The 14,703-nt window shown below is 40.8% G+C and overlaps 1 protein-coding gene across 1 annotated transcript in view; it reads left to right on the forward strand.

The window, feature by feature from the left end:
* Nucleotides 1–14,703, forward strand: part of POLR3B (RNA polymerase III subunit B) — a 60,777-nt gene that overhangs the window by 14,796 nt on the left and 31,278 nt on the right. Inside the window, exons 11-19 of the mRNA XM_083700046.1 lie at nt 381–497; nt 1,440–1,574; nt 6,279–6,440; nt 7,024–7,224; nt 7,967–8,129; nt 8,454–8,607; nt 9,967–10,041; nt 10,533–10,631; nt 11,602–11,729. Coding sequence (XP_083556172.1) covers nt 381–497; nt 1,440–1,574; nt 6,279–6,440; nt 7,024–7,224; nt 7,967–8,129; nt 8,454–8,607; nt 9,967–10,041; nt 10,533–10,631; nt 11,602–11,729 — 1,234 coding nt within the window. The remainder of the gene's footprint in view (nt 1–380; nt 498–1,439; nt 1,575–6,278; nt 6,441–7,023; nt 7,225–7,966; nt 8,130–8,453; nt 8,608–9,966; nt 10,042–10,532; nt 10,632–11,601; nt 11,730–14,703) is intronic.

Raw genomic sequence — 14,703 nt, forward strand, 5'->3', positions numbered from 1 at the left:
CCTCTCACTGCGTCCCTCCACATGCCCCCTAAACCAGTTTGAGGGGTGACCCCAACCTTCTGGAGCAGATTTGGGGGAGGTGCTGGGGGATTACTAGGAGCGGAGAGAGAGAGAGGAATATCCGTGGTGCAAACAGAAATCCTTGTGCTAATAGATACCAGTCCCAGATTGGCCTAGTCCATTTTCACTGGTCATCTTATTAAAGAAGCATCTTACACTGCTATCTTCTTTTACATTTTAAAAACTTAGGTTTTGGCATGCTGATTATCTTGTTAATACGCAGTCATCTGTTGTTAATATGCAATGTCATTCCTTGAAAGTGGAGACTTCCAAGAAGAGTTTTTAACTTGTACTATGCTAACTTGGATTTCTCTTTACAGGCACTGAAGTATCTGGGAAATAAGGTCCGAAGGCAGAGAATGTGGGGAGGACCCAAAAAAACCAAGATGGAAGAAGCAAGAGAGCTGCTGGCAACAACCATTCTTGCCCATGTCCCTGTACGACCGTAAATCTTAGGTTTTGGGGCAGGTTTTGGGTGTGTGGGCTGAAATAGGATTCTTACCATACAAGACCTGAGTGGGTTGAATGTCCTCTGGCAGAGCACCTTCACTAATCCATGGTGAACTTGTGAGGGTGACTGCATCTTCACCTGTTGTTCATCATCCCAGTCTTATTTAGGAAGGCACCTCAGGAAGAGCTGCTGCTTAGTTCTATCATTAGTTCTTTGTGTGTATTAGAGGAGAAGTCAGATACTTCCTGCTCCTAATCTAATGCCTGTGTTGATTAGTACAGTGGTTCCTCGGGTAAAGTACTTAATTTGTTCCGGAGGTCCATTCTTGGCCCGAAACTGTTCTTAACCTGAAGCACCACTTTAGTTAATGGGGCCTCCTGCTGCCGCTGTGCCGCCGGAGCCCAGTTTCTGTTCTTATCCTGAAGCAAAGTTCTTAACCTGAAGCACTATTTCTGGGTTAGCGGAGTGTGTAACCTGAAGCGTATGTAACCCGAGGTACCACTGTATTCTGATTCATTATTTTTTGCATGCAGCAGTAGGGTATGTGCAGCTCTGTATGTGATTCTCTGCACACTAACCTGTGATTACTGGTGTTGGGCTGAGGGAACACTATGTAAAATTCATAAGCGGGTGTATCTCTCTGTGTATGAGTGTGTGTGTGATCTAGCCATAAACTGACCTAGTGATCTTCTTAACCAAGGTGCTATTGCTTGATCTCTACTTTCTCTTTGTGAAATGAGAACTATTGTGAAAGCCTAATAGGGTTTTGGAAAGATTAATGCAATGAGAAAATGTTGCCACACTGTTCTGAGTCTGGGGAATATCGCAGAACTGCAAAATGAGTTTAACCTAAGCTGCATTTTGGACAAATGACTAGCTGTTCCTTACTAGAAACTGTTTACCCCCCCCCCCCTTTTCTGTGTTCCAGGTAAAAGAGTTCAATTTCCGCTCGAAGTGCATTTATACAGCTGTGATGGTCCGCAGAGTGATTTTAGCTCAGGGGGACAACAAAGTGGATGACAGAGACTACTATGGAAACAAACGATTGGAGTTGGCAGGACAGGCAAGTCCATCCTGTGATTTTTTTATACAACATGCAAACATCGATATGGATTTACCATATTATTTATTTATTTATTTATTTATTTATTAAATTTGTTGGTTGCTTTACCTTGCCCAAGACAACCCAAATGATGCCACAGAATTAGGCTGCAGCACAACAGGTTCAGTGTGGAAAAATAATTGTGTGTGTTGTGGTCCCCAGATGCTTCTGGTTCAGACACACTTTCAGCTTGTTGCAGTGGGTTCTGTTGATTAGTGATTTTGAAACGATAAAGGTTCATAAATACTGGCATATGCCTAATATGTTGAGAGTTAAAACAAAAAAAAATTCCTTCCAGTAGCACCTTAAAGACCAACTAAGTCAGTTCTTGGTATGAGCTTTCGTGTGCATGCATACTTCTTCAGATACACATGTTGAGAGTTGTGTAACGTTTTAAACTGTTTAGTCTAGCTTCCTAAAAATACATCTGAAAGCAGACTTCTATCCCTTATGTGTGTGTTTTTCTGTTGTTGACATATCCTTGGCTGTATTTTGCAAATTGATAGAACACCTCACTTTAAGCCTATTGCTCAGTGTTTTCAGCTAGAGTTTCTTTCCAAATAGCCTATAACACACCACCCACCCACACCCACCCCTGGTTGTGTTTCTGAGCTAAAAATCCTGTTGCTTAAAAATTTGAATGAAAAAGACTGTTCCTGTATGAGGAGGAAAAGCATAGCAGTCCACACAATGTGAAGACATAAAAGGCATTGTGTCTATAAAAATGTGTGAAAACAATAGCAGCTAATTTCACACCCCATGGGACAAGGGAGTACGAAATGTGCTTTAGCTTTAGATAACAGTTGTTTCCGCTAGCCAAGCTGATTTACAGAGCTTTTTCTTAGTCTTTCTGCCCACTAGAGGCTTGGCAGGCCAGGTGCCAGCAGAGGTGTTAGCGAAACCTACCGATTCCAAGCTTAATCTTTTCACCTACCTTTTCTCTTTCCTTAATGTGTTCATTATTTGCCGAGCATTTCCCTCGTCTTTGTCCTCAGGGTTTGTTTGGCATTTTTTCCCTTTTCTTTCTTTCTAATTCAGCTTGCTTTGTATGGGCGAGATATGGAACAGCACCAAAATCCGGCACCCTGGAAAGGAAGGGATTTTTACCCTGTGACAAAAGAAAACCGCCTTGACTTCAGAGATTGACTAATCCCAGCTGTTCTGATAATATAATTAAGGCTGCCTAATGTCTTTAATTTTGCAACCAGTTTGTGTGAAAAGGAGAATTTGGCACTCTAAAGCCTTAAACACTAAATGGCAATCTCAAGGCGCCTAATTAGAATTCTCTGACATTAAGCTAATTGGTGAAACTGTATTTCAGCAGCTTAACTACTTTATTAATTTTTTTCCTCAGGATTTTCAATGGAAATCAATTGATGAGCTGTCAGTTCCTCTCCCTTATGTTTCGCCGCCACCACCCCTCAAATTTAATTTGCTCTTCAATGCTCCTGTCTGAAAGACCCTGGGTTCACCACAAAAATTAAATGAATATTATCACTGGCATTCCATCCCGTTCTCTCCTTAATCACTTACTCTTGACCTAAAAACGGGCTATTGTGAAACTTTGCTATGTTCTTAGAGAAAGCCTGTGGATGTACTGGAATTAGCCAAGGAATGCTTTAGACTAAAAAATGTCAAGAAGTTAGTGTATCCCCCTAACCTAACTTTATTATTTTGAACAGGAGGGGCTGGGAAATGGTGTTCAGTGGTGACTTCTTCTGAAGTCAGTGTTGAAATTTTTAGTTACGTATATACTAATATTTAATAATCTTTTATGCCATCAATGAAACACCCCTTTTCCTAGTACTTGTTTAAAATATAGATAGAGAAAGATCTGGGAAAGGCCATAACTCAGTGGTACTTTGCGCCAAAAGACCCCTATCTTGGTCAGTGTTGACAGTAGTGAGTTAGTTGGATCATAAGGCAAATTCCTGTGGCTTACCTAGGCTCATCCAGGAAAGATTCATTCTGATAGCATTCACATGGGTACCCAAGCCCCAAAGTAACCAGAGATCTGCAAGTAATGTGTGAATGTCCAGGGCATTGCCATATTGGCCTCTTCCCAAAGTGCACTTCAGAACCTGAGCATAAGAAGAGCCCTTCTATATCAGACCAGAGGCTGATCTAACTCCAGGATCCTGTTCTCACAGTGACTAACAATATCGGAAGCCTACAGGCAGGAACTGACAATTGTGTTAGCACTCCATTTGTATTCCTGAGGCATTCTGCCTCTGAGACTGGGGGTAATACAGAGCCATAACGGCTAGCAGCCATTAATAACCTTAACCTTGATGAATTTGCCTGAACCCCTATAAAATCATCCAATTTGTGGGCTATTAGTGCATCCTGGGGTAGCTAATTCTTTACTTTTAACTGGGGGCTATACGAAGGATTGGGTATTTTTCTCTGTCCTGAATCTTTCAGTGTTCAACTTCACTGGATGACCTCATGTTCTAGTATTAGGGGAAGGGATATAGAGCATCTGCATTGCACACAGGTTCTGCAGATGATTAGTAGATTAATCTACATTACCATTTACTTGCCACTGTGTGATCCTTTAGGAACTATCTCTTGGGAAACTCAGTTTTGCGTGATGTCAGGAAAGATTGACTATCAAAGGGGAAAAGATTCCAGCGCCCAGCATTGGTTTTGAGTAGTCACTAATATGTGCAATTGACACAGAATCCCATCTACCCTTGACCCATGATTGACCTCTGTGACAGTTCCCAACTAGATCATTATAGCTGACCTAAATTCAAGTTACTATCCCACATAAATGTCAACTTTAGTCATCAAATGAATTCTCACGATTATGTTATGCAATGGAAGGCAAAGAAAGGTCTGTGCTTTTTGCAAATCAGCAGGGACGTGATAATGATGAAAAGATGGCAAATACAGTGAGTGGAAATGTTCATTGGGAGAGTAGATTCAGTTACTGGCCCATGGCCAATGGGGGGGGGGTCACGGTAGTGTTAATGCGTCTTCGAAAATGGAGACAGTTTTAAATTGGTTTAATTCCATGGAGGAATTAAATAATGCAATAGACTCCAGAATGTCTTAACAGGGCCCGTTTGAATACCTAGTTTGTTTAGCAGTTAACAATGCTTTGTATACTGGGAACTTGTAGTTTTGGCATTCGGTAGCTGCTGTATTTTTAGTCTTCCTGACAGAGCTGCTGTAAAAACCAAGAGTTAGAATAGAATTGCCAAGTTCTAGAGCTTATACTTCTTCTTTAGGGGATGCAGGAAAGGCTTTTCTTTGGAGCAGGGGGGGTGGGGAGTGGGCATTCAATCCATGTGTAGCTTGCAGTGCAAAATTTTAGATGGATTAAGTTCCCACTAAAGTTCATTAGTAGAAGTTGGGTGAAATGTGAATGGGTTAATTGGAGAGCAAACCAAAAGACGAGTGTGATGTTAAAAAGTGAAAGAAATAGCTGGAAGGAAATAATTCAATAAAGAACAAATACAGATTTACAAAACTAGAAAGGACCATCCTTTCCCCATTGTTATTGTTGTTGTTGTTTAGTCGTGTCCGACTCTTCGTGACCCCATGGACCAGAGCACACCAGGGACTTCTGTCCTCCACTGCCTCCCGCAGTTTGATCAAACTCATGCTGGTAGCTTCAAGTAGTGGCGTAGCGTGGGGGGTACAAGGGGGGCCGGCCGCACCGGGTGCAACATCTGGGTGTTAGGGGGCGCAAATCCATGGGTTAGGGGGTGCAAAATACTTGCCTTGCCCCGGGTGCTGACAACCCACGCTACGCCACTGGCTTCAAGAACACCAACCATTTCATCCTCTGTCGTCCCCTGCTCCTTGTGCCCTCCATCTTTCCCAACATCAGGGTCTTTTCCAGGGAGTCTTCTCTTCTCATGAGGTGGCCAAAGTATTAGAGCCTCAGCTTCATGATCTGTCCTTCCAGTGAGCACTCAGGGCTAATTTCCTTAAGAATGGATAGGTTTGATCTTCTTGCAGTCCATGGGACTCTCAAGAGTCTCCTCCAGCACCATAATTCAAAAGCATCAATTCTTCGGCGATCAGCCTTCTTTATGGTCCAGCTCTTACTTCCATACATCATGGGGACTTCCTTTCCCCATACTGATAGTTATTCAAGGAGTTACTCCCAGTTCAATTTTCATAACATATTTTGGCTACTGAGACATTTACATATGTGTTAGCAATTCTGAAAATGGAAATGTGTTAGAGTAGTTCTTCTATAGTAATGTGGCATATCTATTTAAAAAGCTCTACATTTAAAATTTAAAAGATGCCATTTGGTGAGCCAGCAGATGAGCAGTTAGGTTTATAGAATCCAGGGTTTAAACAGGCCTATTCTGGTGTTTTATATATCTGTTTGTTAGTTATTTTTACAGTACTTTTCAATAGAACTTCTCTGTGTTGTTTTACATAACAGTTTAGCTGTTTTATTTCAAGTGTTCTTAAGAACAGGCTGAAAGGGTTCTGACTCTGTCTTGTTGAAAATCAGATTACTACTTTACCCATAAACTAGAATTATTTGTTTATGTTGTAGTTGTTTGGTCAGATTGTGAAAAGTGCCATTCTTATTTCAGGATGAGCAACGTAAAGGAATGGCCCTCCAATTAATGCATCTCCAGTGTGACTTCCATTGCTTGCTTCCCGCTATAAATCTCCTTTTTTCTGTTGCAGCTTCTTTCCCTTCTGTTTGAAGACTTGTTCAAAAAATTTAACTCTGAATTGAAAAAGATCGCTGACCAAGTAATTCCCAAGCAGAGGGCAGCCCAGTTTGATGTAGTTAAGCACATGCGGCAAGATCAGATCACCAATGGCATGGTGAATGCCATCTCCACTGTAAGTGTTTCATTTGCTGTGGAAGGGGTAGGAGAGCAGTGGGGAATCTCTGACCCATGGGCCTGATTAGGCTGGACAGGGGGTCCTCATTTGGCCCATGAGAACATTTTCCACAAGCCATGCATGATGTCAGGAGTGGGGCAGGTAAATACATGGATGCAAAGCATCCTTCAGGAGTGCTTCCATTTGCCCTTGACAACCAGGCTTTCATTTGGCACCTTTTAAAGTTGGATCCCCTTGGTTGCTTCCAAGTGATGTCTATCCCTGCCGAAAGTGTGGCTTGGAGTCTTTGCCAACCAGCTGACTGGTGGTTGCTGCAAACTCCACTTCCTGTTCTTGCACAGTTTGATTTCAGAATAGCACTGGCTTGTATTGTTTCTGTTTATGCAAATATTCACCAGGCTTTTCTGCCCTAAAGTCTCGAGGACAGGTGGAAAGCTGAAGCTATTTTACCACCACAGTTAAGAATCATCCATGTTTTCAAATATGGATTGATCTGTTTTCATATACTATTTTACCACTTTTAAAAGTAGTTACAGTCTCTACTGCATTTTGACAGACTTGTGTCGTTCTTGACTTTTAGGGGAATTGGTCACTGAAGAGATTCAAGATGGATCGTCAGGGTGTGACTCAAGTATTGTCCCGCCTGTCCTATATTTCTGCTCTGGGGATGATGACAAGGATCTCTTCTCAATTTGAAAAGACTAGAAAAGTGAGTGGTCCCCGATCTCTGCAGCCATCTCAGTGGGGTATGCTGTGTCCATCAGACACGCCTGAAGGAGAGGTAAGAACCATGAACTTATTTTCCTCTATCACAGTTTGATATGCTGAACCATTAGTTGAACTTGAACAATTGCACTAGCGGCCAAAATAGTGGAAACCTTTTGCAAAATGTGTATTTCTGAGGTTTGATGGCTCATAACACCAGTCTTCTTTAGAATTATTCCATAACTTAATACTGAAATATTGCATATCATTAGAAAGATTGTTTAATGCAGAATATAATGCAACAAGCTGTGTTGGATTGTCTTCATCCTATCAAATGTTATAGCGAAATAAAATCAGTTATACACAGAAAACCACAATAAAGGATATTTTGTAACTTCTCACCATTTCTGTCAGGACTTAGTGTGAAAACCTTTTGCCGCAATCACAGCCCTAAAAACTGCATCCCGTGAAGTGAACCAAGGATTTTAGTTCATCCAGTGTTATCATGTGAAACTAAGATTGTATGATTGCTTCTATCAATTGTGCTTTATTCCTTGGTTGCTTCTGACTAACAAGTTTCTGTAATCGGCTCCAGATTTTCTGTTGGATTAAGGTTAAGGCAATTACGTCACTTTCTTAATGACCAGTCAACTCCTTAAACTCAGTTTGTCATTGGTCAGTTTTGAGTTAAGGAAATCCACTTCTCGTTACATAAGGCAGTTGAGCTGTCTTTTTCTGGTTATTTGGCTATAAATAAAATAATTTTATATGAATTAACTGTGTGTATATTTTTTCATTATTATTTCTTTTCCTTTCAGGCCTGTGGCTTGGTTAAAAACCTAGCACTCATGACTCACATTACGACTGATATGGAAGATGGTCCTATAATTAAATTAGCTGGTAACCTAGGAGTAGAAGATGTAAACCTTTTGTGTGGAGAAGAACTTTCCTATCCAAATGTGTTCCTTGTTTTCCTTAACGGTATGACACTTCTGAAATTTTCTGGGTCGTTTAGCTTAGAAGTATAGGTGGAAGATTAAAATTTTATTTTGTTTGACAGAGTTTGTATGCCACTTCATTGCAAATGAAACTTCTATGTGGTTTACAAATGATAGCACTGCAGCTGTCAGATCCATGGATTCTGAAGTCCTAGGAAAAATTGGGATTGAGCAGGATTGGCAGCAACATAGGCTGTTCACAACCATGGAGAGCCATGGTTGGCCCCTTCTGTCTGAAAGGTGGCAGAGTTGTGCAATAGCGGGTAATGGAGATGAGAATGCTTAACATAATTGCTTTATTGAACAGGCAACATCCTCGGGGTCATCCGAGACCATCAGAAGCTTGTCTACACATTTCGGCTAATGCGCAGAGCTGGTTATATCAACGAGTTTGTTTCAATCTCTACAAATCTTACCGACAGATGTGTGTATATTTCCTCCGATGGGGGACGATTATGCCGGTAAGGAACTTGAAATATAGTTTCCCTGAATGACTGCAACTGCAGTTTCATGTTCGTTCAGCTCATTCTCAGGAACAGGTTTTGTATAAACTCACTCGACAAGGTGACTGCTAAACAACCCTTTTTCGTCCAGAAGGTCCAGCATGATGGATGCATGTTTCAGCAATAAAAGGCAGCACCAGTGTATTTGATAGTGGACCAGTTTGGATGATTGTTAAAGGCTTTAAGGCAGAAATGAGCTCATCTCCTGCCATCACATGCCAGCTTCATTTTGAAGATCTGAGCTTGGAATTATAGCAGAGTTCCTCATTCGGCCCAAACGGGAAAAATCTATTTTTAACGGCAGTTGTTAAACCAATAAAATAAGCCAGCGTTAACAAAGTTAACCAGCTGACTGATATTTAATTTAGTTCGGACATAACAGGAAACTCTGGCTTAATTTTAAGTCAAGATTTACAACCCTAAGCCAGCAAGTACTAGATGGAGGAGAGAAGGAGGACTGCTAAGTCCTAGTGCTCATTCCCAGCTTTGCAAACCATGTTTTATGAAGCCTTGAACAACTGTCTGAACTGGGCCACTGGGTGACTAATAGGTTTTGTAAGTTTTCCTGTGGCTTTTCCCAACTCCCTTGTAATCCTTTTGCAGTGGTTCCGATATCCACTTCAACATTTAAAAGTGCTAATTAGCCTCTGAACTATTAGCATGGACTCTTGGAGTGGAATTCCCAAGTATATTGCAGTTATTTACTGCACGCTGCGAGAGCGTCTTGTCCAAACAGAAACAGCCCTTGACGTTTTGATTGTGCATGCCATTCTTTGTATCAGTGTTTCTGTGTGGTGGTTCTGGTAGAAGCCTTTTAGAAAAATCATTCCTGCTTAAAAGCTATGTGCCAAATAGCAATTTTTTAAATACTTTTGTTCTCCAGCGTGGAGTTGGACTTAGGTAGGTGATATCAACGGAATGTTATATTCGCTGATCAATGTATTATATATAATACCCCTCCTATTCCCTTGTTAATGTTTCTTAGTTATTGCATTAGCTGCTGTATTTGTTTTGGTGTTTAGGTCTCCTGCATGGTATAATAAACTTGACTCGGCTCGTCCTTTTATATATAAGCTTAATGAATTTTGCGATACTCATCAGCAAGCTTAAATAATACTGTTCCGTTAGAAGGAACACTGTACAAGGACTTGTTATGATGAACGGAAACCTTCATCTAAAATTAAAAAATGGTCCCTGATTAAGGAGAGGATTGAGAAAAGTGAAAACTGTTTGGATCTACAGCTTTTGAGGCTCCTGAAGGATTTATAAACCAATATGCAACGTGTTGCTTAACTCTCTTCCTTTCCCCTAATGCAGGCCTTACATCATTGTAAAGAAGCAAAAACCTGCAGTTACAGGCAAGCACATGGAAGAACTTGCACAAGGTTATAGGTAAGGAACTGGGCAAGATGCAGTATGCTTGTCTCCTTGTCAAGGTATAGCTATGCAGAAATTAGGATAAATCACAGTATGATCCTGTAGCAATTAGAAAAGAAGATGCTTCTGTCAGTTTGGACCAGGGATGGGGAACCTGTCCCTCCAAATATTTTTCAGCTACTGCATCATCTCTGACCATTGGTCATGCTGGCTCAGGTTGATGGGACTTGGAGTCCAGTGACATGCGGAGGGCCACAGGCTTCCCCTCCCTGGTGTAGAAAATGCTGAGCTATTGAGACCAACGCTCTGACCCTGTATCAGGCAGGCTCAAACCCCACTTTCATTTCATGATAGTATACAAGCCGGTTTTCAGAAGAATTTAGTTCACAGTAGTAACAGTTCAGTTTCTACACAAATTGGCCATTCACTTTTTAAAATAGATGCGATAACGCAGGCTTAATGTGGAATTTGTAAGTTATTTTTACACATTCATGCTCTGCCTTCAGGAATTTTGAAGACTTTTTACACGAAAGTCTGGTTGAATATTTGGATGTGAACGAGGAAAATGACTGCAACATTGCACTGTATGAACATACAATCACAAAGTAAGTGTTCTGCGTTAAGAAATTTGTGTGGTAAAGCTGGTAGTGGCATAGGAAGGAGTTCCTCATGTTGTGTTGAGTGGCCTACAGGAGTGAGAAAGCAGGGAATGATGCATATATATGCAGATATCTGAGATAAAGTATGCTATATTTATGAAAAATGCTCCTCAGGGATATTTATGTTGCCTTTCATTTGTATACCTGATGGAACTAGGAATGCACTCACAGGGTTCTTGAACAAGCGTGCTTCCCCATTTAGATCAGTCATATTATATTGTTATTATTTATTTAATTTCTATGCATCCCTTCATCCAAAGGTCCCAGGGCGGCATCTCTCTTTACATTTTCCCACTATGGAAACCCTTGGAGTGGGTGGGGGATTTCTTGTACACCCTGGAGCTTCCAGCCTATAAGGCATCACTAGATTACTGACTTGTAAAATGCAATAGAGGAACGTTTTGTGTGATTTAGAATGCATGGTCGCAGTCACACCATGATGATACTGTTTTGTCACAGAGCTACAATTCCCTGGACACTTGACAAGCTGCTGTCCCCAGGGTTCCCACCACCGCTAAAGTGGAATACTACTGCTTCAGATGTATGGAGTGGATGCAGCACTTATATTTGCCATTCTCTTCTTCGCTGTCTGTGTGACTTTTCCATTATTTCCCTGGTTCATGAAAGCCCTGAAATACATATTTGAGCCTTCTTGTTTGTCAATACAGTCAAACCTTGGTTGTCGAACGTAATCCGTTCCGGAAGACCGTTTGACTTCCGAAACGTTTGACAACCAAGGCTTGGTTGCGAGAGCTTCTTGCACTCAAGCGGAAGCTGCATTGGAAATTCAGGTTCTGAAAAATGTTCAAAAACTGGAGCATTTACTTCCAGGTTTTCAGCATTTGGGAGCCGAAACGTAACGACATACTCATGATCTTTTTGTTTCTCTCCCCTTCCTCCCACCTCCGCTTAAAAGAGAGACAACACACCTGGAGATTGAACCTTTTACTCTTCTTGGCGTGTGTGCTGGCCTCATTCCTTACCCTCACCATAACCAGTCTCCAAGAAACACTTACCAGTGTGCTATGGGGAAGCAAGCTATGGGTAAGATCTGTGCCTCCCATCTGAGTAGTTGCTTTGTTATGCAAGCTCTATAGTATTAAATTATTTTAAAACCATTGATGATAAGCCAATTTTTCCATAGTGGAATGTGAGATTCAAATTTGTTTTTAAAGATGCTTAAAACAGCATTGCTAGTATGAAAGTTACTGTACCTGCTTTTTCAGTGTTGCTGGAGAGCTAGCAAGTGTCTTTATGTCACCTTGCACTGCAGCGTTCTGTGCTCTATATATTTTCCTAAAATAAAAATAAAAACTGCACACAAAGACTGACAGAGAACATGGAGATTTCCTGTCAATCACTAATGTGTGTAACCTTTCAGTATTAATTGCTAGTTCTTTAACAACAAGATCTAGATATGGAAATGTAGTTACAATGAATTTTCCCTTTCTGGGAAAAGCTGGAATGCACTCGTTATCAGTGGCTTCTTAATGTGGTAACAAATAATACGAGCATTGAAATCTTAAGTACATTTACAGATCTGAGTTCAGTGGATGATACCTTTGAGCAAAGACACATAATACCAAACTACAACTGTGGAAAAGCAGCAGATTATCATATATGCTAAATTTCAAATAGTAATGCATCGCTGTCCTATTTCACAAATGTTTTGCCATCTTTTGCTCGCTGGCTAAACCTTTCCCCATTAGTTATTTATTACAAATACATATAAAGTAGTGTATAAGGTTCACAAAAACAAACAAACCCGCCTGCCAGTAGTTCATATTAGAGTGTGCTAGTTATGCAGTTCATAAGTCAATGCAGGAATACAATATCGCCTTCCAAAAAAGATATTTTGTCTCAATCTAGCAATCACTATTATTTCGTTAAATGAGCATGGTAATTCCAGGGGTGCAAATCCACCTCCCCAGTCTGTAGAACCTGTGGACACAAAACTTGCTCTTTCCATTGAAATGAATGGGGCAGTGCATGTGTGCATTGTGCGCATGTTGACCCCTGTATCATATGTTTGCTCATTTATGATAACACACAAACACACACACACAAACAAACTTTCAAGCCTTCATTAAAATAAACTTAGCACTTCCTGGGCTTACCAATTTGCATTGTATCATACAGCTTTAAACTGGGTCATTCCCCCCCCCCCAAAAAAAAAATCTTTGTGAATAAATCTCTCCCATCCCATCTCATCCCATCCCCACTCTTGGACACTGTCCTTGAAAAATTTATCTGGAGCAGTTTCAGTTGCAAGCAGTGCCAGAGAGTTGTGTTCTTACTATCTCATGTTCAGTTATTAAGACTTACTCTTGAAAAGTTAACACCAAGTTGTGTTTAAAATATTTACTATTAATACTTTACTATTATGTATGTGTTATTTCTGGAAATCACATTTCCCTGAATAAATTTTTAAACTGAATCGTGTTCCTTCTCTGTCACTTCTTCTGGCAGAAATAAAAAAATGGAGGAAAAAATTTATATATATGCGTACTTTTTATTTTATTTTTGCCTCTCTTTTTTACTGTGATCCTCCCCGCCCCTGCCCCGGGGACTCTATTTTAGGACTATTAGCCTCAGAAGGTTTGGTTAGTTACCACACACAGTTAAGCAGGATCAGTGTGTACAGAAAGCCAATTCAGTATCTGTAGAGTTCTTTTGTAGTTTTCTGTGTGAAGGTCTTTTTTTCTCGTTTTGTTTTCAGTGTCATTTGCAATTCATTGTCTGTGTTTTCTGAGGTTGGTGTATTCAGCTGCTTTGACCCTGGGTCTTGCACATTTAGCTCCTTGGATACAATCCTCTGACGTTACTGCTGACGCTGGGAACACAAAAGCTGCTGAATATCTTTAGTAATATATATTTTTTAAAGGCTTTGTTTCTGTCTGCTATTGCAAAGCACCTGACTCTGAAGAAAGAGCAGGGAGACAAAACTGCATTTCTAAAGTTGGCATATTACAGATTTGTTTAAATTGAGTTTTAGCATTGTGTGCGGAACATTTGCGAAAAACCTATGGAGTGTCCTCCCTCCCACCAGGGGAAAAAACACCCTATGTGGTCATAGTTGCAATTCTCTCCCAAGTCCTCCTAGATTTGCTAGGATATTTGCTAAGTAATATCAGCACGGAGGAAATTTTGTGCTGAGTCTCATAAACTGACTGTTTTGAGTCTGTCTGCAGTGATTCATCGCATCAGATACGTTTGCCCTTTAAAAAAAAATCACCCCAGCCCTCTCTATAGTCGTCTTTGCCCACCCCCTGCTGCCACTAACTGTCTTTGTATTGTCCTGGAGGAGATCCATGTTCAAGTCCATTTAGTCACTTCCTGGGCTGTCAAGAGCTTGGGATTATTGAGATAGCATTTTAGCTTCCTGCTGAGAAGAAAGGACCCATTGCTCAGCCTTGCCCCATTCTGATCACTGAAATGCTTTCATTGCTTGCAAAAATTGCATCCTTGGGCTTAGCAGTCATTCAAGTGAGGGAAATGGGTGTGTCCCATAATATGCAGGTGCTATAGATGTATTTTGGAAAGTATAGTGGGCATACTCAATAGCGAAAAATATGGTTTTAGGTTATAGGCTTGGGTGAGCTGTTGCAAGACTATTTAAGCATTTTACTTATAACGCTTATCCTTCAAGACGCTTAGAATGCAGCTGATCTGAGGCTCCCAGGTGGTGTTGCGTCCAGGCACTGAGCAGGGTGACACCATGCTGGGCTTCATCAATGTAATAGTATCATATTCCTCCAGGCAGTCTCTGGATGAATGATGACAGGGACTCTTGAGTAGCTTCTATTTATGCAGCAGAACTTTAGAGGTTATGGAGAAGCTGCTCCAAATTCTGGAGGACCTTCAAGTCTCTTGTCTCATGCGGTGTGCGTTGTTTCAGTAGAACATAATTGGAGGAAGCTTTAGTGCACATGTGGAAATGCTTGGATGTGCAAGGCTATTGGATCCCAGCTATATAATATTAAAAGGAACTCAAAGAGATAAATTATCCATATAAATA

The sequence above is a fragment of the Podarcis gaigeae genome, assembly GCF_964106915.1.
Source record: "Podarcis gaigeae genome assembly, chromosome: 10".
Classification (NCBI taxonomy): domain Eukaryota; kingdom Metazoa; phylum Chordata; class Lepidosauria; order Squamata; family Lacertidae; genus Podarcis; species Podarcis gaigeae.